Source organism: Panthera leo, chromosome C1, assembly GCF_018350215.1.
Source record: "Panthera leo isolate Ple1 chromosome C1, P.leo_Ple1_pat1.1, whole genome shotgun sequence".
NCBI lineage: Eukaryota > Metazoa > Chordata > Mammalia > Carnivora > Felidae > Panthera > Panthera leo.
The window spans coordinates 165,362,194-165,387,139 of NC_056686.1; the positions used below are offsets into that span (position 1 = coordinate 165,362,194).

A 24,946-nucleotide genomic window follows, 5' to 3' on the forward strand; every position below is an offset into this window, starting at 1 on the left:
ACACATAAAATTTACCATTCTAACAGTTTTTAAATTCTAAAGACATTCACATTGTACTATAACCATCACTATGGTTTGAATGTTTGTGTTGCAACAAAATTCATATGTTGAAATCCTTATTCCTGAGGTGATAGTATTTGGGGAGGTGATTAGGTCATGGGTGGGTCCTTGTGAGTGGAATTAAAAGAGACTCCAGAGAGATCCCTTCGCCCCTTCTGCTATGTGAGGACAAAACAAGCAGATGACCATTTATTAACTAGGAAAGTGGGTTTTTACCAGGTACCAGATCTTCTGGTGTCATGATCCTGGACTTCCCCAGCCTCCAAAACTGTGAGAAATAGATGCTTGTTGTTCAATTTTTTCTTTAACATTTATTTATTTTTGAGAGAGAGAGAGAGAGAGACAGAGAGAGACAGAGCGTGAGCAGGGGAGGAGCAGAGAGAGAGGGAGACACAGAATCTGAAGCAGGCTCCAGGCTCTGAGCTCTCAGTGTAGAGTCAGATGCGGGGCTTGAACTCAAGGATCATGAGTCATGACCTGAACTGAAGTCAGATGCTAAATCAACTGAGGCCACCCAGGCACCTAAATCCTTGTTGTTTTTAAGCCACTTAGTGTATGGTATTTTGTTAATAACAGCACAAATGGATTCGGACAACCACTTTTTAATTGAAGTATAATTGACACAGAATATTAATTAGTTTCAGATGTGCAACATAGTGATTAGCAACTCTTTGTGTTATGCTGTGCTCACCACAAGTGTAGCCAGCACCTGTCAGCCAGTGACCCCATGCTGTACCTTTCATCCCTGTGACCTATTCATTCCATAGCTGGAAGCCTGTACTACTCGCTCCCCTTTATCCATTTTGCCCAGCCCCCAGCCCAGAGAACTACTTTCTTTCTCGAGAACTTTTTCATCTTCCAAACTGAAATTCTGTACTTATTGAACCCAAACTCCGTTTCCCCCTCCTCATGGACACTGGCAAACACCCTTCTATAAATCTGACTCTGTAGGTACCTAATATAATTTGACTACTGTAGGTACCTAGTATAAGTAGAATCATACAATATTGGTCCTTAGGTTACTCAGCATAATGTCTTCGAGGTTCATCCACATTGTAGCATGTATCAGAATTTCTGTTCTTTTTAAGGCTGAATTCTATTCCATTGTACAGATGTACCACATTTTGTTTATATGTCCATCTGCTGATGGACACTTGGGTTGCTTTCACCTTTTGCCCATTATGAATAATGCTGCTATGAATATCAGTGTACAAATATCTGTTCAAGTCCCTGCCTTCCATTCTTTTGGGCGTATACCCAGAATTGGAATTGCTGAATCATATAGTAATTTTATTGTTAATTTTTTGAGGAGTCACCATACCATTTTCAATAGCAGTGTGCCATTTTACATTTCTGGTAGCAATGTATCAGAATCACTTCTGGAACATTTTTAACCTAAGCCATTTTGTCGGCTTTAAGCCAACTCTTCAGCATAGCTCAGTACAGGAAATTCCTCTAGAGAACAGGACATTTGCCGCTACTCAAGTCATTTGGTGTCTCAGTAAAAGTTTATACACACTCAACATGGATTAATGAATTATTATTTAAGATCACAAGGCAGAGGCAAAATCTTTGATGTTTCCTGTCGTTGCCAAAAAGTCCCCACTGTGCTGACAATCAGTACCTATTAGCAGTCATGGGAACCATAATTCCCAATATTATCTTTCCTGTCAAAATATGAATTATGACATTACCAAGCTTCCTTTCAAAACATGTTAGCAAGAGTCAGAAACCAAATAATGAATGAAAAAGTGGCTGACAAATCTTAGAAAATTAGCATTGGCAAAGTTATTGAGGTGATGGTACCAAAATGGCCTTGTCAAAACTGGCTGTGGCACATGCTCCCATCAAAATCAAATGTCCTGTGATCGCGTTATGTTAAATATGTTGTACAGCTTTTGTGCCCATGGATTGTCTTTTAACCTGTACTGGTAAGAATCCTTTTAGTAATATGAACTCCCAAGGATGTACTTTTTTTAGCCTTTTGATAATCCGATGAAAGCTATTGAATATCTCCCTGGGAAAATATGATGCTTGTATGCCCCATACATTTCATATCATTTAAGAACCTCTATAAATTTGTATTATACATCAGTAATGTACCATCCTGTAAAAAAAAACAAACCAAAAAACTAGAGTTCTCATTTATTCATTGATTTATTAGTAAAATAAGGGTAAATAGCAGTGAAAGAATTTGTTTCATGGGCTTTGAGGTCAAATAGATTTGGAAACCAAACTAAGGACCCTGTTTAACAAACCTCCTAAATCCTACTTTTGTCATCTATACACTATGAATAACAAAAGAGTTCCTGGATGGGAAGTAGGACATCTGGCCTGCTGGGTTTTTGTTTTTGTTTTTTTTTTAATTTCTCTTTTTATTATTATTGTGTTTTTTGGTTTTTGGTTTTGAGAGAGAGAGAATGGGGGAGGGGGAGAGGAAGAGGGAGAGAGAGAATCCCAAGCAGGCTCCATGCTGTCAGGGCAGAGCCTGACTCAGGACTTGATCTCATGAACCATGAGATCATGTGCTGAGCCAAAATTAAGAGTCAGTTGCTTAACCAACTGAGTCACCTAGGCACCCCACAACCTTCTCATTTGATTCTCTACTTGAAATAGACATAAAATAGAACATTTTAACATGTTTTATTTCTATGTATCCAGAGTTTATATGTCTTTATTATTTGTTTTTAGGTTTATTTATTCATTTTGATAGAGAGAGAGAGACAGCACAAACAGGGAGGGACAGAGAGAGTGAGAGAGAATCCCAAGCAGGCTCATCACTGTCAGCATGGAGCCTGACACAGGGCTCGAACTCACGAACTGTGAGATTATGACCTGAGCTGAAGTCAACATTTAACCAACTGAGCCACCCAGGCACCTGCTAAAACTTTATTTTAAAAGCAATTTTAAGTTTACAGCAAAATTGCAAAAAGTAAAATTGCAGAAAGTACAGAGGATTTCCACATCCTTCCTGCTCCCCACACATAGCCTCTTCCATTGTCAACATCCCACACCAGAGTGGTACCTCCATTACAATCAATGATGAGCCTACACTGACAGGTCATTATCACCTAAAGTCCATAGTTTACATTAGGGTTTACTCTTGGTGTCATACGTTCTGTGGTCTGGACAAATATATGACACATATCCACCAATACAGCATACGTAGAATAGTTTCACTGTCCTAAACATCCTTTGTGCTTCACCTATTTTATCCTTCCTCCACTCTCCCACTCCCAACCCTGGCAACCACTCATCTTTTTTTTCTGTCCCCATATTTTTGCCTTTTCCAAAGTGTCATATAGTTGGGATTATATAGTATGTACCATTTTCAGACTTGCTATTTTCACTTAAAAAATGAAGATGGATGGATGGATGAATAGATAGATATGCAACCAGCTACATTACTGAAAGCTTGCTTTCTTTTCACCCCTTCTGGTTGACTTTCATTTGATTCTCATGTGCATTTAATTTTTAAAATCTTTTTTATTTTTTACATTTTATTTTTGATGGGGTTGGGGGAACAAGTGGGGGAGGGGCAGAGAAAGAAGGGGACAGAGGATCCAAAGCAGGCTCTGCACTGACAGCAGAGAGCCTGATGCTGGGCTTAGACTCACAAACCATGAGATCATGACCTGAGCCAAAGTCAAATGCTTAACTGACAGCCGTCCAGATCCCCTCATGTGCATTTCAGATGAACAATTATATTGTTCCCTGGTTAGCATTCTCAGAGCACAGTGTTAACAAGGTAATAAGCAGTATGATTATTTTGTTGTTGACATTGATGAAAATGGTACTGATGTTTCACCATTGAGCCTGATGCTAGATTGATTTATGTGCCTGTGTGTGTATGCTTATGTGTTTATATATAAACAATAGCACATAGAAAGGCAACTATTCCCAGGTGCCTGGGTAGCTCAGTCAGTTAAGTGTCCAACTGTTGATCATGGCTCAGGTCATGATCTTGTGGTTCATGAGTTTGAGCCCCACATCAGGCTTTGCATTGCCTGCTTGGGATTCTGTCCCTCTCTCAGTCTCTCTGTCTGTCTGTCTGTCTGTCTCTCTCTCTCAAAATAAATAAATATAACAACAACAAAAAAGAGGTGTGTGGGTGGCTGAGTTGGTTAAGCATCTGACTTCGGCTCAGGTCATGATCTCAGGGTTCATGAGTTTGAAATCCACATTTGGCTCTCTTCTGACAGCACAGAGTCCACTTCAGATCCTCTGTCCCCATCTCTCTATGCTTCCCCCACCTCAATATAAATAAACATTAAAAAAAATTTTTTAAATAAAAATAAAGGCAACTATTCCAATATTTGTTCAGAGTTCTTAAATGTTTGGCAATGGATATTAAATGGTGTACTTTTTAAATCAAGATGATTGTAGAATATTTAGCCTTTGGATTATTATTAGTTTTAGTTATTTATTATAGATTGCAACAATTATCTAATAACTTAGTGTCTTCTATTCCTTGGTTATATACTTTTTATAACCTTCTTTCTGTACTTATGGTTCCTGTTTTTCTACATATTTAGAAATGAAAGTATATGTAAATAATGTAAATTAGTTGATAAGTCTAAGACATTTATTTGTTTATATTTTTCTTATATTTGGCTTTTCTAATTTCATAAATTATAAAATTAATGCATTTTTGTTTGTTCATTTATTTATTTATTTATTGAGTAGGCTGCCCACCCAGCACGGGAGCTCAACGTGGGGCTTGAACTCATGACCCTGAGATCAAGACCTGAGCTGAGATCAAGAGTTGGATGCTTAACCAGCTGAGCCACCCTTGCGACCGGTTTTTATTCTTTTGTGTTTAATAATGGAAATGATTAAGACCATGAATTTTCCTTTCATTATAGCTGTAGCTATGTTCAACATTTCTAGCATATTCTTTGATTGCTTTTACCCTAGTCTTTCACCTGTGAGTTAACTGGACAATGCACTCCATCATTCAGAAAGAAAGGGGAGGGAGGTGAGGGACAGGACTGAATGCTTTTGGTTTCTGCTCTGTTTTCAAATGTTCTACAATATCAATGTGCTTTATTTTTTCTTCAACCTAAGATGTACTTAGGAGAGTATATTTTTGAACTTTTTCTAGGATTAACCCCTGCTTGCTTCCAATGTTTCATTAATATTTAACTTACTGAATTGCTTCAGAGAGTGATTGAAATTCAGCAGTATCATTAAGATCTTATTTTGATTTGCTTTTTACTAATTTTGCCTGATAAAGATTCTTTTTATTTTCTAGATGAAGATACTTATTTATATTGTTAAAGATTTTATTTTCCAAGTTGAAGTCTTCCTTATGTTAAGGAATATTTTTGAATACTATTCCTTTTCTTTTTTGGTTTTTGTCTTCAGGGCGATCCATATCTGTAGATTCAGGTTCTATTATCTGTTAACTTTGCCTGCCCTTTTTTCCATTTGCAAGATGATTTCCTAAACTTTATCTTTTAAACCTACCTCTTGACTAGATTTTTCTGCAAAAGTGTTCAGTGTTTCATTAATATCATTTTAATTATTTTAAAATGATGGTGTCATCATTTGTTGCCTTTATTTCTTCCTTACCTTTACTAGTTCCCTCTGCTTCTGAACCTGTCTTATTTCTTATTCAGAGAATTTTCTTTTTTTTTTTTAATTTGTGAAAGTGTGAAACAGTGGTGCTCTAAAGCTGCCCTCTCTTCTACTAGGATTAGCATTCCAGATCAGCCCTCTAGTTACCTCTTGCACATAGTAATTTGCTCTCTTATTGGGGGAATATATTTTATAGTGTTTTATACACACACACTTTTTTTTTTAAACTTTATTTTTCTTTAAATGAGATCTGTTCCTTGTCAAAAGAATATTTATGCCAGTTATCCTTTGCTTCTTTAGTGTTTAGTTAATTAGCATTCAAAGACTATACTTTCAGGGATCATTTCTATAGTTCTTTACTTAATTAGCATTCACATCCTCTGTAAACTCACCCTGGAGGTCTAAGTGATGTTGTAGAATGTAGGTCTGTCCTGTTCATTTCCTTGGTAAAGGATCTTAGGAGAGTAGAGAGTGACCAGAGTTTTCATCAGTCACAATAAGAGAAGTCTGTTTGTATGCTCTTTTCCTCGTTAGTTTTTTAAATAACTGCGCCAGAAGCCATCTTGGCAGGGAAAGCTGTATTTTGGGGGTGCTTTGGAATATGTCCATGATGCTCTTTGGAAGCCAGGACCAAGGAAAGCAGCAAAAGATAAGGCAGGGCCATGTTCTTGAGTGCCAGGAGAGCTGTGCCTCCAGGCCTAGCAACGCTGTTAATCTGTGGTGAGGCTTTTCCCTGGGCTTCTTGCTCCTTGCCTCTCTTATCTAGAGAAAATAGGTGGAGTTTGCCCGCTTTTCTTCTTTTAACACCACTTTACTGTCTTAAGAAGGGAGATATATTTGGTTTCATACATCATGGTTTGGTTGTGAGTAAAGTGATCCTTACATTTTATGGCATTTATTCTTTTTTTTTTTTAAGTTTGTTTCTTGAGAGAGAGAGTATGCACAAGTAGGGGAAGGGCAGAGAGAGAGGAAGAGAGAGAGAATACCAAGCAGGCTCTGCATTGTCAGCCTGGAGACCAATGTGCGTCTCGAACTCACAGTGAGATCATACCCAGAGCTGAAGTTGGACGCTTATCCGACTGAACCACCCAGGCGCCTCATGGCATTTATTCTTTAGTGAAAGTACTTGATTTTTTTATTTTTTTAAAATCCTTTTAGCCTCTGCCTTTTAGTCATTTTCTAGGAAAATGTTTATCAAATATCTTATACCACCATCTTTTTTTTCTTTTAGAAGTGATTGGCTTATCTTCATGAAAGCATTCCTTGATCTTCTTTTTCTTTTTGTGCGTTAATGACCTTAGAAATAAAAAGATTCCCTACCCTCTCTCTATAAGGGGGGAAAAAAAAAACTAATGTAAGTGACATTGTAATGACTGTAATATATAATGATAATAGGCATTCGTTGCTCTGGTGATGATCTTGATCGGAAAACTAGTTTATTCCATCCAGCAGTACAATGACATTTGCACTGATAAGATCAGTTGATGATAGGATTGCCCTGTCCCTGTGGCTTGTGCCACATCTACTGTGGCTCCTCTTGATTCTCTGTAAATAGTCATGCAGATGTTGAAAGAGACAAACCATCAACAACCCAGATACTAATTTAAAACACAACCTAATATCAAAACCATGAAGGACTAGACCCTAATTTTATGAACGCTGCATCCCAAATTCAGGAAAATAGTGACTGAGCCAGGTCTTGATTGTGGCAGACCTCAGCTGCTGTTGCAGAAAAGGAGGCTGTTTGAGAAAGAGCAGAAAAATTATTACTTAATTCTTCCAGGCTGTCCTCACACTTGGAGATTCTGGTTGGGCCCGGTCCGAAGTGGTATCAGCTCCTCCATGTTGTGTTAGAATACTAAGTGTAATTCTCTAAAACTTCAAATTAAATCACCAAGATTGGGAAAAGGACTAGGAAAAGAAAGTTTTGAGGTGGGGTGGTGTGGGGGAGGTTTTATATTGCAGAGGCGACTAGAAGGGTACCATTTTACTCTTGACTGTCACATACAGACTGTAGGTTCCAGCAGGATTTAGAGAAACTTGAAGGGAAACAGAACGTTACAAGGGAAATTTTATCTTTCACAGTAATGGCAAATATAAAACTCAGTTAAAACCATCTTGAAATCAGTATTATAAGGAAAAGCAGATTATAAAGGAAAAGCCATCAGGCATTGAAAGAAACAAAGAAGAACCATAAAATAGAAAGTGTAGCATGATTTGGCAGGCGTAAGGCCAACTATTAGTTATAGTATTAAATGGAAATGGGAAAAATATCGCTAATATTAGATTTTTTGAACAACTCAACATGATCTTTACTACAGGAATACATAATACAAAGTGATACAGAAACTTTAAATGTAAAAGGATGGACGAATTTCACTAATCACTTGCAACCAGAAAGAGAGCAGATGATACCAAATAAAGCAAAAAAGTATTGAAATGAATGAAGAGGGTCATTTTATATAATAATCAAACGCAAACGGAATTATTACGAACTCTCCCGTGATAAATTTCATTGTTTCAAAATATACAGAATATAAACGTACCATGGTATATCCATGTGGTGGCCTCATGCGTAGTGATTAAGAGCCATGATACTAAAGCTCCTTTGTTCACAAAGAAGGCTGTTACCAATATATTGTTGGTTGAAAAAAGCATATTGCAGATAGTTTGGACATTATTTTCCTACTTTGGTTAAGATAGAATCAAATGTTAACTAGGGTTATTTTTAGGTTGATGAAACTAGTCAATTAAAATATTTATATCTGAGCTTTTAATCTTTTTCTATGGTGAATATACTAGATTATTGACCCAAGTATTTTTTGTTGCCTTATATTGGATGCTTTATACTTTCATGCATCATCAACCTCAGTTTAGCCATGTGACCTGTTTTGGCCAATAAGATGTGAGTGAAAGTGACATGTTCCACCTGCACCTAAGAACTGTCTTATGGTTCTACCTTCATCACTTGGGGGTTGATACAGGGTAGAGCTGCAGCTGAACTCTACAGGACATGTAAATAAAACATGTAAATAAACCTTTCTTGTAAGCCCTTGAGATTTTGTGGTTGTATATTACCACGTCACAACTCAGCCCTGCTGACATCGTCAAGTTCCACATGTTTTTCTGAACACATACAATTTATAATGCTTGTGAACAGCAGCTTGTAGAAGTCTTCCTTGACACCTCATGCTTTAGTCAGGTCTCTAGGTCGTAAATCTGAATTTTATGTCACTCAGTGTAAATGCAAATGTTATAGCACTTACAAACAATTGTAGTGATCCCACTGATATGAATGGGGAAGAAGACAGGAAAATCAGATGTTCAGCTCTTATATTGCTGTTATTTGCAGCAACAATATTTTTCTCATTGAGTATAGAAATTATGTTGGTATTGATTTTAAAATCTATGGTCTTTCAAAAAACTAAATAAAATAAAATCTATGGTCTTTCTTTACCTTGGGATTTTGTTTAGGCAATTTCTGAAAATGTGCTTTGATAGAGATGAAGTAATTTTTTTTAATGTCACACTAATTCTTATACTTTACGAGTAAAGAGTAAATAGGTATAACCTACTAATAGAATTTAGACTTACTTTTGTAATACACTTTGAAATAGAGCAGGTGATTAAACGATTGATAATCAGATTGGAATGAACTTTAAAGGTCATCTCACTCAACTTTAGGTACTCAAAATCCTCTTTGTTAAACAAAATCAGAAATTAATAAAACAACAGTAATGTCAAAAATGATTCTTAGGGCGCCTGGGTGGCTCCATCCGTTAAGCGTCTGACTTCAGGTCATGATCTTGTGGTCTGGGTTCAAAACCCGTGTTGGGCTCTGGGCTTACAGCTCAGAGTCTGGAGTCTGCTTCTGATTCTGTGTCTCCCTCTCTCTCTGCCCCTCCCCTGCTTGCTCTCTGTCTCTCTCAGAAATAAACTTTTCTTGTAAGCTCTTGAGATTTTGTGGTTGTATATTACCACGTCACAACTCAGCCCCGCTGACATAGTCAAGTTCCAGAGTGAATTAAATTCTCTAAATCGCCTTTTCTTATTCTTGGTATTCTTCAAGATATTCATAATTGTAATTCAACCAAAAGATTGCGTTTTCATCATCGACAACTTACCCTGAAAATGTCATTTTAAATTAAAAACCAAGGTATTAGCATTTGGTATGTATTAATGGGGAAAGTGCAGTTGGGAGTTGGGCGCAGTTAAGAAAAAAAAGTTCAAGGGGCGCCTGGGTGGCTCAGTCAGTTAAGTGTCCGACTTTGGCCTAGGTCATGATCTTACGATTCGTGGGTTCGGGCCCCAGCTTGGAGCCTGGAGCCTGCTTTGGATTCTGTGTCTCCCTCTCTCTCTGCCCCTCCCCTGCTCATGCTCTGTCTCTCTCTGCCTCAAAAATAAATTAAAAACATTAAAACATTTTTTTTAAAAATCAAAAGAAAAAAGTTCAAAAGAGGAAATGTTGGCTCTTGATGTAGCTTGGATTGAATTTACTTCCAAATGGATAACAGTCTAATTGGTTTGGTTGTTTCAACCTCATCCCTTGGGGACACGTGAATACCTCACAGAACCTCCATACTTTTAGCTCAAGTATCAGCGGCTTGTAAGACATCTTGCACCAGAAAGTACTTCAAGTCAGAGACCTGAGCAGTGTTCTTGCTTTCTGTTTGCTGGCATCACAGCTTGGCTTGAGAAATTTCAGTCACGCTTTAATTAGACTATCTTCACAAAACAAAAGGATTGGATGATCATCTATCGCATGTCGGCATATCACTGCCTTTTGACAATACTCAATGCAAGCTGATCTCCAGCCAAGGAAAGAGCACTGCAGCTCTTTACATTTCTGTTAGTCCAAAGACTAATTTTGTTTCCAGAGAAAGTTTTCCAATTTGGGGGATAAGTGGTGGTGACAATGAAGTTGAAATCTGAAGAAAGGATTTTAAGTTTTATTCGCTAGAGAGTCCAGGTCTCCCAATTTAAAATAATTTGCTTTTTAATTATTGGGATTGTTCTTTTGAATCTTCTATGTAACCAGGTAGCCATTAAAATCCTGATTAACACATTCAGGGCCACATAATCCATTAACGTACTGTTGCAGATTTAGAAAATAATAACTATTTGTAGGCCTGTATAAAATGTACCTGCACTTGCAGAGTTTACATGATCTGTACATAAATCATACAATACATTTATATCAGAAACATAATCTTTAAACATTTGTCTATAGCCTAAATTTCTCTGAGCTAGGGACTACATTTCCAAGTGTTTATCTCCATTTGAATGCCTCAGTTATACCTGAAACTCATTGGGTTGAAACCATGCTCGTGCCTTTCTGCCAATCCTGATTTCCTTTGGCCAGACCTCACTCAGAATACCAGAAACCTAGGAGTCTTCCTCAACCCTGTCTTCTCCTCTTCCCCACTGCCCCCCTTCATACCCTGTTACAGCTGACGAGACTGGATGCTGAATTTCTTGCCAGCTCTCTAATCCATTATCTCTTGCTTCCTGATTGGGTCTCCCTCACCTTCTGTATTTCCCCAATTTGGTTCTCCTCGTGGCTATCAAAGTATCCTTTTATTTATTTTTTTTTAAATGTTTATTTATTTATTTTAACAGGGGTGGGGGCAGAGAGAGAAAGAGAGAGAATCCCAAACAGACTGCACACTGCCAACACAGAGCCCAATGCAGAGCTCAAACAAACTCACGAACCACAAGATCATGACCCGAGCAGAAACCAAGAGTTAGACACTTAACCGACTGAGCCACCCAGGTGCCCTTCAAAGTATCCTTTTAAACACACAGATCTCGTTATAGCACACTCCTTTATGGCTTCTTATGCCTTAATGATAAAAATAGAAAAGTTGAACATGGCTGACAAGGCCTTGCCCTTGCCTCTCTCTGACCCATCATGCCACTCTCTGATCATGATGGGCAGCACTAATTTCTTGATCATACCAAGCCAAATATCCAGGCACCTGCTTAACTCATGCTTCTCCTTCAGACCTCAGCCCAAACACACTGGATCAGGGATACCTCAGACCTCCAGACCCATCGAGTTCCTCTCACCATGTATCCTCAGACATCTTTATTCTTTTTTGATTTCTTGATTGACTGTCTCTTCCTCTGGACTCAAGTTCAGGTCCCATTTTTCTTTAGCCTTAAGATTGCTTTCTGATCATTGCCAGGAGCTTTCTTTTCCAACCTGCACTATAGAACTTACCAAAGTCTTCTGTGCTTCCTTCAAGGAGTACTATCATTAAAATAGGGGCTAGAATTTGGTTTTCTGTTTTCTTGGATGAAGAAAACTTTGGGTAAGCTTTTCATCTTACACCGTCATGCTTACCTTAAAATTTTTTCTTTTAATTTTAGTTTATTATTTTTTTAAATGTTTATTTTTGAGAGAAAGACAGAGCATGAGTGAGGGAGGGGTAGAGAGAGAGGGAGACACAGAATTCGAAGCAAGCTCCAGGCTCTGAACTGTCAGCACAGAGCCTGATGTGGGGCTGGAACCCACAAACCACTAGACCATGACCTGAGCCAAAGTCAGTCACTTAACTGACAGAACCACCAAGGCGCCCCCCCCTTTTTTTTTTTTAATTTTAGAGAGAGAGTGTGTGAACAGGGGAAAGGGACAGAGGGAGAGAGAGAATCTTACGCAGGCTCCATGCTCAGTGCAGAGCTTGATGCAGGGCTTGATCCCACGACCCTGGGACCATGCCCTAGGCAGAGATCAATATTCAGACACTCAACCAACCTAGCCACCCAGGCTCCCCTAAAAAATTAGTTTTTAACAACCTGTGTTGCCAATTGAACGATGCTTTTTTCAGGCATAAGTTTTTGGTCCTAGTACTTACAATGCAGGCTTTCTTTATTTGAATCCAAGTGAAAAATGAAGTGGCTCTTGGTTGAGGATAAATGGAAGGAAATCTGAGCATTATCCGGTTTCAGAACATGCCTGTCAATCTGTAGGTACTTGAAAGCCTGTTGTTTTCTGAGCTGAGAATCATATGTAGATGTGCTGTGATCTTGAGGTGCAAATAACTGAGTATGTGTATTCTTGATCCTTCCTAAATGCTGGATCACACAATGCATAAAATGTGTGAACCCTTTTGCCTTTTGTATCTGTTTTGTGTTGGATTTAACATCACATACATGACTTGGCTGAACTCAACTGAAGACAGACATGGGCTGAGCTCTTATGATCCATTGGGCAGGGAAATTTAACTTTCAGGGGAAGAAACTGATGTACTTTGGGTACTTTGGCCTGAGGGACCATGTAATCTGCTTTAAAACAAAGAGAATGGTAGGGAAGAATATGACCTTGGCATGTGGTTTCTTTCCATTTTCCTTGTTGACAGCCTTCTTTTTCATATTAACACCATTAGCCTCCACGTAAAATCTAGAGGAAGAAGAAGTATTTCCTAATGTGTCAGAGTTCTTCCTCTCACTACGTGTTGGTATTTTTCCTAAATATAATGACTTTGTATTTGTATTTTAATTACATGAGGTTTTCTTGCTTCTTTTGCTTGTAGGTATTTTGGACGCCTTCACTATTTGCCTTCTGTTTTCTAGTCAAACCTGATTCATGAAATGGAACTGAAGCTGAAAATTCATCTACTTCTTTGTCTGTGAATTGGAGACACGACTGGGATGGTCTTAAGCGCATACAACTAGACTCCAACTGCAGCTATGAGTTCAGACGAGAAGGGCATATCCCCTGCTCATAAAACATCCACTCCAACCCACAGAAGTGCCTCTTCTTCAACACCCTCCCATAGGGACAGTCGGCAGGTAAGAGAATATGGTCCAAAGTGCACTTTGTTATCTTATTCAAATACAGTACCATTAGGATATGGTGGGCTTGCTGATTAATCCTGAAATTTTGTTGTGAAGATTTTTATTCCACAGGAAGGCTCGCTGTTTTCTGTAGATCTACGTGATGATGCCATGAAGATCCTGTTCTTGTTTCTCTGTTATTTAGGATCCTTTTTGAGAGTGTAGACCGCAGGCAGGGTGGCTAGGAGAAGCCCTGCTTTCCTCCTCTCTGGGCACCTGAAGAGGGGGAACTGCTTCAGAACTTAAATGCTCTGCTGTCTATTCGTGGAGGTGGAAAGGGATGTGAGCCTGCCAAAGGCCTTCTTCCTACCAGTCTGTCACTGGCCTGTCCCGCACAAACTTCTGTTTGGGTTTCGTGGAATCTGGTTAACAGTCAGATTCAGGAATTAGGATACAAATGAAATTGTAGCATTGGGGAATTAAGAGCAGTGAGAGCTCAGGTAATGCTTAGAGCCAACAGAGAAAATGAATTCTTATTTAATTATCCCATTGAGCCAATTCTGTACATTGTTTTTGTTTACGGAGGTACTTTGTTGCTACGTCAGTGGCTGTTCTATGTGCCAAGGTTGTGGGGGAATCGGCCATATGGATTTTCTTCATTTCCCAAACAGGCAGCTGTTTTGCCCAGCACATGTCTCAGTATTGCTCTTTGCCGTTATGACATTATCTTGTGATAGGATTTTTTGTTGTGTAACTGGAAATTCACAGTAAACAGGTTTAGTTAACTGTTTATAAAAATTTCCCTTGTGAAGGATATTCATTGAGTAAATTATTCTTGCAGGAGTTTTCCTCCCTATTCTGTGTGTTCAAGGTATATTGTCTAGTTTGTAGCACTATGAACATGAGTTCATTCATGGTCCATAGCATAGACTTGGGTCTTGAGACAGCCAATCCAGGTGTGAATTCATTCTTCTAGATGGTGGGGAAGCACTGTTGAGGGAGTGGGGTCCCTTAGGGAACTTTCAGTCTGTCTACCTTCCCAGCACCCCCTCCTCCCATTTCTAGCAAGAGATTCATGGGGAATCTGTAAGAATCAGAGATTCCTTACATGTGTATCTTTCATAGATTCTAAGGCAGATATTTCTGCTGCAGGTATTTTTGACACTGGCACCCCGCGTTATAGAGTTCAAACAGGACATCTACGTTCTGTTCATGAGAAGCAGTTATAGCATTAACTAAATCTGTGATTACACCCAATTATAACATTTACTGCACTGCGTTCGAATAGTAAAAGAAAGCAAAAGTACCATAAATGAAAGTACATTTATATTAAATAGCAACTACATGTTGAGATGCTTTCTAAGTTTGCAATTCCAGTTTATCCTTTACCTGCCTCTCTGTCCTTTCTTGTTATGGCTTCTCCATTTTTTCTTTGCCCTGGGCGTTTCAACCAAGAGACATTTTAAGCAGTGTGGCCTTCCTGGCTGCTGCGGGAAGGATGGGATCGACCCAGGTCACCCTGGAGAATTGTGGCAAATGGAAAAGACTGATGAGGGCTGCAGAAACATCTGTCATGCATTGTTGATCTGCCTGTTGCACCTGAGCTCCAGGGCCGCCGTGCAAAACAACAGGGAAAAACTGAGACCCGAGGCTGCAGAGGGAGTCTGAAGGAAGAATATGGGACTCCTGGCTGGCTTGTGAATGACAAGTTTTATGATGGGAATAAAGTAGCGTGACTGTAAATTGATAATGAATTTTAGAAAAGTAAGAGACAATGTTCAAATGGTTGTTGTCTTTAAGGAGAGTTTAGTTTAGTTTTTGTTCATCTCAGTGCAAATTCTCCCCAAAATACTTTCTTCTCTGCTTCCTTCCTGTCTCCTGTTTTGTGTCTTGTTCATCTCTCTCAGGGGAGAGAATAAAGAACAATTGTAGTTCTGTTTTTTCTTCCTTATCTCAATCACTTACTAACATCCAGGTTTTTATGGAAATCGGAAATTCGAGTGATCCTGTGATGTAATATGAGGCACTGGTTTTTATATGCACCTATTTTTGTGTGTGGCTGTTTTCATAGTGAAGGGACATAGAGGAGGTGTGATAAATTAGCCTTCATTAGATGTTACCATTCTCCTGGTTTAACTGACATCTATGCAAATGAAGGCCATCATTCATGCAAATGGATCGTATAGGACATGATCTAGCACATAGCTGAGAATTCAGCGATGCCTTAATGCACATGGCCTGTCATTCCCAAATTCTGGTTCTAGGTCACTAATTAATTGATTGGACATTTCTACTTTTATTTACCACTGCATCTTAAATTAATACATCTAAGCCCGTTTGCTGTCAGGATAATCATTCTCTTGTGGGCCCAGGGTCAAAGCCATTCCTTTCTCCTTTGATTCTCTCACATTCAGTAGGTGAACAAATTTTATTGATTATTTCATCCTTTATAATGTGATCATTTCTTTCTATTTGCACTGTCCACTCGCTAGCCCAGACCCTCATCGCCTCCACCCAACATCCTGGAGAGTACTCTGGCCTTGCTGTCTCCCTTATGGCCTGAGGTTGAATTTCCTGAACATGGCAGATTTATGCTCACAACCCTTCAAAGACTCTTGTTTACCAACATAGTTAAGGTCGGATTTCCTTACTTGGTATCCCATGACCGCCAAGATCTGATCCAGCCTCAGCGTCCCATTGTCCTCCTACTCTGTATAATCTTGTGTGTGCACCGTTCCTAAAACTGCCTTATCTCTGTCTCTGCTCTTGTCTTTCCTGCACAGAATATTCCCACTACACTTATCTTGACCTGATACCTCCCGGTGCTTCAAGGACTGGCCCACGTGAACTTCCACTGACCACGCGACCTCATGTTGCCCTCTCCCTTCTCTGAACTTTTATAGAACTTTTTGACAATATTTGACATTTTCATATCGTTTATCTTTTTGTGTACAGATCTCCTAAACTGTGTTGCAAACTCTTTTAAGCAGAAGACACACTCTAATTCTTCAGAGACAAGCCTTGCACCTCAAATATTTTAATATATCCTACAAGATATTTTTAAAGGCTGCAATGGTATTAGTCTTGTCTTCGTACTACAGATTTGCCATTCCAGATTTATTTGTTCTCTCCCTTCTTCCTTCCTCAGAGATAAGTAAAACAAAGAACATCTGCCAAGTGCATAGTAGTAATTGGCTATCCTTCCTGTGGCAAAATTATGTAGCACAACAGGTGAAGGAGGGAGAGGAGCTAGGAAATGAAGTGATTCAGTTGCCCCTGTGATTTCACTGAGTGTTTCTTCATCAACACAAGAGGGTCAAGACTCCACTTAGTATTTAACAAGTTGGAAGACTTTAGTAAATGCTCCATTTACATTTCATTCCAGACTGATATTTGATGTTAGAACATCTAACAAAATTAACTGTATGTGTGTGTGCAAGAGAGACAGAGAGGGAGAGACAAAAACAGAGAGAGAGATCAATGATTCATAAGCTGCAAGAAATATATGCCCTAAAATTTTCAAAAAGGATATAAAGGAGTTGATTAGGACATCTAGGTTTTATACAGAAACCAGCATTTCCCAGTGTATGCCAAAGAATGCTTTCCCCTTGATGTTGCATGAAAAAGAGAATTTTATTGTCAAAGAAGTTAGAGAAATGCTAAACATGGTCTCTTTTTGCAATATGGGTTAATAAATTAATGTATATTAATATACATCAGGCAACTAATGTAACGAGTGAGTTACAACTTTAACTGAACACTTCTAGAATATAGTAGGTTGTGGAACTTTTTTTTATTTTCCGAAGATTTAGTTGTTATTCCAGATTCTTCTTTCTGTTAAGAAATTGGAAAATCTAGGAATACTGAGCCCAGATTGCAAATGGCAACACTAAACTGGGCTCAGGAGTAGCTTCCCCTGTAGATGGGGCATATACCCTCTGATCAGCCACAGTCCCCTACCTCTCCTTATTGTATTTCAATATGTATGTTTCCTGCCTGGCCCCAGAAGGCATTTGAATTGCCAACCCTGATCCTGGATATCAAGTCAACCACAGTGATATTGAAGTTACCAAGGGTGATCTCCACTTGGACGTTAAGAAGGCATCTCGGGGTACCTGGGTGGCTCAGTTGGTTAAGCATCCGACTTCGGCTCAGGTCATGATCTCAACAGTTCGTGGGTTCGTGCCCCACGTTGGGCTCTGGGCTTATGGCTCAGAGCCTGGGGCCAGCTTTGGATTCTGTGTCTCCCTCTCTCTCTGCCCCTCCGCCGCCCATTCTCTCTCTCTCTCTCTCTCTCTCTCTCTCTCAAAAATAAACATAAAAAAAAATTTTTAAAAAAGAAGACATCTCACACTTAACATGTCCAAAACTGAATTCCTAATTTCCCTCTCCAATCTGCCCCTTCCCAGTCTTCCTTATCTCAGTAAGCAGCAACTCTGTCCTTCCTTTTGGTACAGCCAGAAACCTCACCAGGAGTCATCCTTCTTGTTTTTTTCTCACACCTGCTTCCAAACCCTCAGTGAATCCTATCGGTTCTACCTTCAGATGTACCTGGGTTCTGACCACTGCTTACCACCTCCTCCCTCTCCACTCTGGTCTGAGCTACCATCATTTCTCACCTGGATGATGGCCATAGTCTTCCAACTGGTTTCCCTGCTTCTACTGTTGCCTGACATACAGGCCATATTTTTACAGAGTAGTCAGAGTGATCCTTTCAAAACCTAAGTCAGAGCAAGCCACTCCACTGCTCCAAACCCTTCATTGGTCCCCATCTGTTTCTAAATAATACTTAAATTGCTGACCATTGCCTACAGGGTCATTCATTATCTGGTTCTGCCCACTTCTCTGATCCCGTTTCCCGCCTTGTTCTCCTTCACTTAGATCTCTCTAGCATTTTTCCTCAGTTGTGCTCCCACCTCAAGGCCTTTATGTTTTGGACCCTCTTAGCCTCACTTGCTTTTCATTCCAGGCATCCCCAGGTTTGCTCATACATTTGACTCATTTCCAAATGTAGCCTTTTTGCATAGCCTTCTCTGACCTACCCTGCATGTCTTCATCACTCATTGTCTATGTACCTCATTTTATTTGCCTCTAAAGCATTAACCACGACCTGACAGGTTACATATTTATCTGTTCATATCTGTATCCCGTTCCTCTTTTGATTGTCACTGACCTGTAAGCTCCCTGAAAACTGGTATTTTATTTCATTCAATAATGTACCCCTAGCACCTCCCACAATACCTCACATATGGCATGGCTCAGAATATATTTGAATGAATAAATGAATGAGGGATTGGCATGGAGAGGCAGATTGGGAACCAGGCTCCAGAGGTCTTGAGAACTATGAAGGAATAGTCATGAGGTTGGGAGGTGACAAAGAAAGAAAGTAGTATAGTGGGGAGCTCCGTGTCTCCCAAGAAGAGTAGATCTTGAGAGTGGAAGAGGGATGTCCAAAGGTGGCAGGAGGGAGCTAAGAACACAGACTTTTCTGCTTGCTGCTGATGGTGATTATATGGTGGAATAAATGACTTGAGGCTTACGAAGGAAATGGCATCAGACAAAAGCAAAGCATTGGGAGTGTCCTGCACACATATTAAAAGTATTGTTGGGGGTGGGAGGTAACATTTTATTTTATTTTATTTATTTTTTATTTGAGTATAGTTGACACACAATGTTAAATTAGTTTCAGGTGTACAACGCAATGATTCGACAACTTCGTAAATTATGCTACGTTCACCAGAAATGTAGCTACCATCTGTCCCCATACATTGCTATTAAAATCATTGACTGTATTCCCTATGCTAGGCCTTTTGTCCCTGTGACTTACTTATTCCACAACTGGAAGCCCGTGCCTCCCACTGGCCTTTGCCCATTTTACCCAATGTCCCACCCCACTCTCCTCTGGCAGCCATCAGTTTGTTCTCTGTACTTATAATCTGATTCTGATTTTTGTTTGTTAATTCAGTTGGGGTCTTGAGTTTTTTTTGTTTGTTTCTTATAGGTTTTTTTTTTTTCAGATTCCACTTATGAATGAAATCATATGGCATTGGTCTTTCTCTGTCTGATTTATTTCACTTAGCACAATACCTTCTAGATTCATCCATGTTGTCTCAAATGGCACAGCCTCATGCTTTTTACGGCTGAGTAATATTCCATTGTGTATGTATGTAGGTATGTGTGTCTGTGTATGTATACCACATCTTCCATATCCATTTGTCTATAGATGGACACGGGTTGTTTCCATGCCTTGGCTATGTAAATAATGCTGCATTAAACATAGAGGTGCATATATCTTTTCAAATTATTGTTTTCAATAACTTTTTAAATTTTGTTTTTAAGTTTATTTATTTATTCTAAGTGGGGGGATGGGGGGGAGGGGCAGAAAGAGGGAGAAAGAGAATCCCAAGCAGGCTCCGTGCTACCAGGGAAGAGCACAACCTGGGGCTCCATCTCACAAACCATGAGATCATGACCTGAGCCAAAACCAGGAGTTGGACACTTAACCAACTGAGCCACCCAGACACCTCCAATAACTTTTTTTTTTTAAAACAGGAGTTACTATTGCCCAGTCATATTACTTATTTTAAGGTAACATTATATAATAGGCTAAGTTTATGACCAGCTGACTGGATTTTATTTGTTTGTTTTGATAATTACTCTTACATTTACATATTTTAGAGAATTTTTTTTTACAATATATGAGACTGAGACCACCCTGTTGAGACAGTTTCTGTAGTTCTGGTATTAGGCCCAAGGATCTGCATTTTTAAAAGTAAGGCCTCTAGGGGCACCTTAGTGGCTCGGTTGGTTGAGCATCCAACTCTTGATTTCAGCTCAGGTCATGACCCAGGGTTGTGGGATCAAGCCCTACATCAGGCTCTGTGCTGGCAGCATGGAGCCCGCTTGGGATTCTCTCTCCCTCTCCCTCTGCCCCTCCCCTGCTCTCTCTCTCTCTTTCTCTCAAAACATAAAAATAAATAAAAGTGAGGCCTCTGTTTGAAGCCATTGATTATTTTTTATTTGTATCATTAACAGGTCATTTCAGAAAATCAGACACTATTGCTCTAAGAATTTAGGATTTGGAATGCATAATTACCAGATGATAGTGTCTGTTATCAGTGAATTGTTTTAGCTCTACCAGGTTAGACATTGCAAGTGCTTAAATGAGTCAGGCTTTTTAATTTAATGGAAAATCAAAGAAAAAAAAGTATTAGCCATTCCTTATAATGATTTAAAGTTCGCTGAAGCTCAGAGATCATAAAATAAATAATTTTTAAGGAAAAAATTATATTATGAATAGGTCATAAGAGGCTGGGAGTTAATCTTCTTGCCAGTTTTTATGAAATATATATTTAGTATTGTAGTCGGTCTTAATGAATAGAGTGTGTCAATTACATGGGTGTCTAATGATGTTTCCTACACATCATTAACAACAGTACACCATGGCCCCTTCTGTTAATGTCCATGGATGACGAGTGAAAGGTATCCCCAGCAGAGGTTCTGTGGGACTCACGTCACCATGGACTGGCGACATAATCTCCCAGTTCTGGTAGCAGCAGCATATGCTACATGTGCAGCTTTCATTGTAAGTGAAGAAGGTGCCTAAAAAACTAGAAAGTGAGTGTTCTTCATCAACGTTTATACTTTATGTATGGGGTTTTCATAACAACATTTCTCCTTAGACAAACAGGCTGATAAAAACATCCCCTAGCATCTACGTGAACTGAATTGGAATGTGTCTCTCCCAACTGAACCTCTGACACATCTTCTTCAAATAGCTTTATTAAATGAAATAACCAAATCACTGCTTTGAAATATAGTGTGTCTACCTGAATATGAAATATTTCCATCTTTGAGTTGAAAAAAATAAAATATTACCTCAAACAAAAATATTCTAGTTCTTAGAGGGAAAAAAAAAATCAAGGCTTCCTGATTTAATACCAAACCTCCAATTTAGCCTTTTTGGGATTCCATTCATCCCCTGGAACTTAACTTCAAAGACTTAGGACCGAGGTCAATGGGAAAAAAAATAATTTCTTACAAAAACACACTGTGAGAAACTTCTGTGATTTAGATGCATTTTGTAAACTGGGTGTTCTGAAAAGTCTAAATATTAGGCAAAGTTCATGAATAAACAAATAGAACAACACCAGCAACAGCTAGTATTTCGTGCGTTCTCACTGTGGAAGGTTGGGACGGTCATCACCTTTTTTTTTTTTTTAATTTTTTTTTAACGTTTATTTATTTTTGAGACAGAGAGAGACAGAGCATGAACGGGGGAGGAGCAGAGAGAGAGGGAGACACAGAATCCGAAGCAGGCTCCAGGCTCTGAGCCGTCAGCACAGAGCCTGATGTGGGGCTCGAACTCACGGACCATGAGATCGTGACCTGAGCTGAAGTCGGACGCTTAACCGACTGAGCCACCCAGGTGCCCCGGTCATCACCTTTTTTAGAGACCTAAACTATGGCATAAAGTGGTGAAATGTCTTCCCCACAGCTAATGAGCAGCCTAAGACAGGGTCTGCTCCCTGGAAGCCTGATTCTGGAGCTCCTAAAGTTCTTGACCACACCACTGTTAGCTCTGTTGCAAGGTTTGACAAGCTGAATGTCCAGGAGAAGGGCCTTCTGTTCACTTCTAAGCAAACTCTGTAAGCAGCATTTGTCAATTATTTTGAGTTATGTTCGCCTCCTCATCTTTTCTCTCTGTAGCAACAGTGATTTTTTACATCTTCATTGGCCAAGGAAGCAAATGATACCAAATGATACATAGACCACTGTATTAATAGTTTTTATCGTGACCTACTGTTCTCAAAGGTGAATCATTCACTTTGTGCTTTCCTGAATTTTCTGTATTTTCACTACACCTATTGCCTTTGGAACGAGAAGTTTTGAGCATTTGTTCATTGAAAACTGTGATTAGCCTTTTCCGTGAAATGAAATGAGCATCCCCATAGTTTTCTTGCTGTGCCCACCCTTTGGAGACCACTGTCACCACTGCTTGATGTTTACAGTGTGTGCCCAGTCCATGTCACAGGTGCTGAAATTGAGATCATTGGAAAGAAATTTGCCACCTGTCATTCAGATGCTCATTATCCACGAGTAATTCAGAACTCGGCATTATTTGAGAATCTGGCTACTGCTTTCCCTGGTGTGTCTGTAGAATCCTTTGATTTTTCTATGACTGTTTTATCAGTGTCTCACTGAAGAAGTGATCTCTTATTACTTGAGCTGGCTGGTTTGGGATAGCATTTTCATAGCAACAAATTTGTCACCAGACTCAAGATTAACACTGCATGTTTAGTTCTTAGACATAACACCAAATGGAAAGAGCCACAGTATAATCAGTTAGTGAACCCCAGAGGATCTCATTCGTAGGTCACTGAGGGGGCCTGGGAATCTGTCATGTATAGAAGCTTCCCTAGGAGACTGTTATTTACCCAGATTTGGAAAGCATTGCTCTTACAGAATACATTTATAGGTATTTCTGAAGGACTATAAAAACATTGTCTCAAAGGATCATAAATTCTACAAAAACTGCTTTATTTGATTTTCAGTTTTGACAAATAGAAAATTTTACCATCCCTTTGCCCAGTAGCCACTAAAAGTGGCTAGGCTCTAAGTAAAATACTGTCACAAAGGTAAAAGAAAGCCCCATGCATGTTGTGTACTTTAAAGTTCCAGACTTCTTGACTTCAAATCCTAATTAAGAGGTGATTTTGTGATAGTGATAATAGCCAGTGTTCATGAAGTTTGAGGGAAATGGACATTCTTGTGTACTACTGCTTAGCATGTTAACGGATTCTACTTTTCTGGAGGGAAATTTTGTAATGCATATCTAAAGACTTTTCAAAGGTTATCCCATAGGACACGGTAACTCAGCTTCTAAGAAATGTATTCCAAGGAAACACCAAAGATACATGTAAAGATTTTTGTGCAAAGACCTTTATCAAAGTATTTTTATACTATTAAAATATTAGCAACTGCCTGATGTTAAACAAGAAGTTATTTAAATAACTATTTTGGGGCGCCTGGGTGGCTCAATTGGTTGAGTGTCTGACTCTTGGTTTCGGCTCGGGTCACAATGTCACTGTTCATAGATGCGAGCCCCACAGTAGACTGCACTGGCAGTGTGGAGTCTGCTTGGAATTCTGTCTCTCCCTCTCTCTTCCCTTCCCCCACTTGTGCTGCCTCTTTCTCTCTCAAAATAAATAAATAAATTAAAAAAAAAAAAAAAAACCTATCTCAGGACGCCAAGATTAAGCAGTGGCTCAGTCAGTTAAGCATCTGACTTCAGCTCAGGTCATGATCTCACGGTTTGTGAGTTTGAGCCCCACATTGGGCTCTGTGCACAGCTCAGAGCCTGGAGACTGCTTCGCTTTCTGTGTCTGCCTCTCCTCTTTCCCTGCTCACACTCTCTCTCTCTCTCTCTTTCTCTCCCTCTGTCTCAAAAAAAAATAAAATAAAATAAACATTAAAAAAAAATAACCTATCTCACAGTCATGCAGTGGAATATTGCACAGCTGCTGAAAATGTTTTTGAAGAATTTTTCATGCTGTAAGAAAAATGTTACATTGTTAATTGAAGAAAACTGGCTATTAAGAATTGGGTGGATATATGAATTGAAAAAAAGCTGAAAGCAAATATACCAAGATATTGAAAGAGGTTATTGCTGGTGTGGTAGTTTTAATTTCTTTTTTCTTTTCTGTTCCCCCCACCACATTTCTGCAATGAATGTATATTGCTTCTATAGTAAAAAATATATGTCATATTTTGTGAGTCATTTATTTTGTGAGTTACTGTGCATATGTATGTAGGTTTAAATAGTATTTTGAGTAAAGTAAATATAAGTGTCAGCCATTTTAATAATAAAATTGTAAGCCTTAACTCCATAAGATTTACAAATAAATGAATATGTAGGATGTGCTACAGGGGAGACTTGGAACAAATTTTTAAAACCATCTTTGAGGTACTGAGGCGGAAGCTGGGCCACCTTTTCTCCTCTTAACGACCTGTATTTATCTCGTGCCAACTTAATTTGTTCTTTCATTCAGCAAAGACTTATGGGTACATATAGGCAAATTATAGATATATCTGCTCTGAGTTCACACGGGTAATCACAGCAAATCAACTCTGTCTTAAGTATACATATGTAAGTGTTGAATAGATACATATAGGATTTTTTTTTTTTTTTTTACTTTTATTGCTAACAAAATCACGTGAGTGATTGTCCTACTAAAATCCCTTGTCTGTTCTGGGCCATTTAAATAGCCTTTTAGAAAATTACAAATTACCTTGACTTTAGTGTTCTTTTCCAGTCACACATAAGTGCTCTCCTGCCTTTTATATTAACTCTTCATGTTCCGGAGCCTTTGCTCTTGAAGTGACCTAGTACTTGTCTCCATTATTCACCATTTATTTACAATTGCTGCAGTGAAGAATGGTCATAGTTGCTGGGGTTTTCGGTGATCTTATTAATGTGTTTGTGAGTATTAGTACAGGGGAGTAGCAAACCCGCTCCTAGAAGCAG

The 24,946-nt window shown here is 39.1% G+C and overlaps 1 protein-coding gene and 1 pseudogene across 4 annotated transcripts in view; both read left to right on the forward strand.

Moving 5' to 3' along the window:
* The window catches only part of OSBPL6 (oxysterol binding protein like 6), a 118,450-nt gene that overhangs the window by 11,565 nt on the left and 81,939 nt on the right, over positions 1-24,946 (forward strand). For 2 of the 4 annotated variants that reach the window (XM_042949251.1, XM_042949254.1), the window contains one exon: positions 13,176-13,434. In XM_042949251.1, the coding sequence (XP_042805185.1) occupies positions 13,333-13,434 (102 nt within the window). In that variant the 5' untranslated portion in view covers positions 13,176-13,332. Of the gene's footprint in view, positions 1-13,175; positions 13,435-24,946 lie in introns of those variants that run through there. The other 2 variants (XM_042949252.1, XM_042949255.1) reach the window with 2 other exon arrangements.
* On the forward strand, positions 5,962-6,066 carry LOC122228879 (annotated as a pseudogene).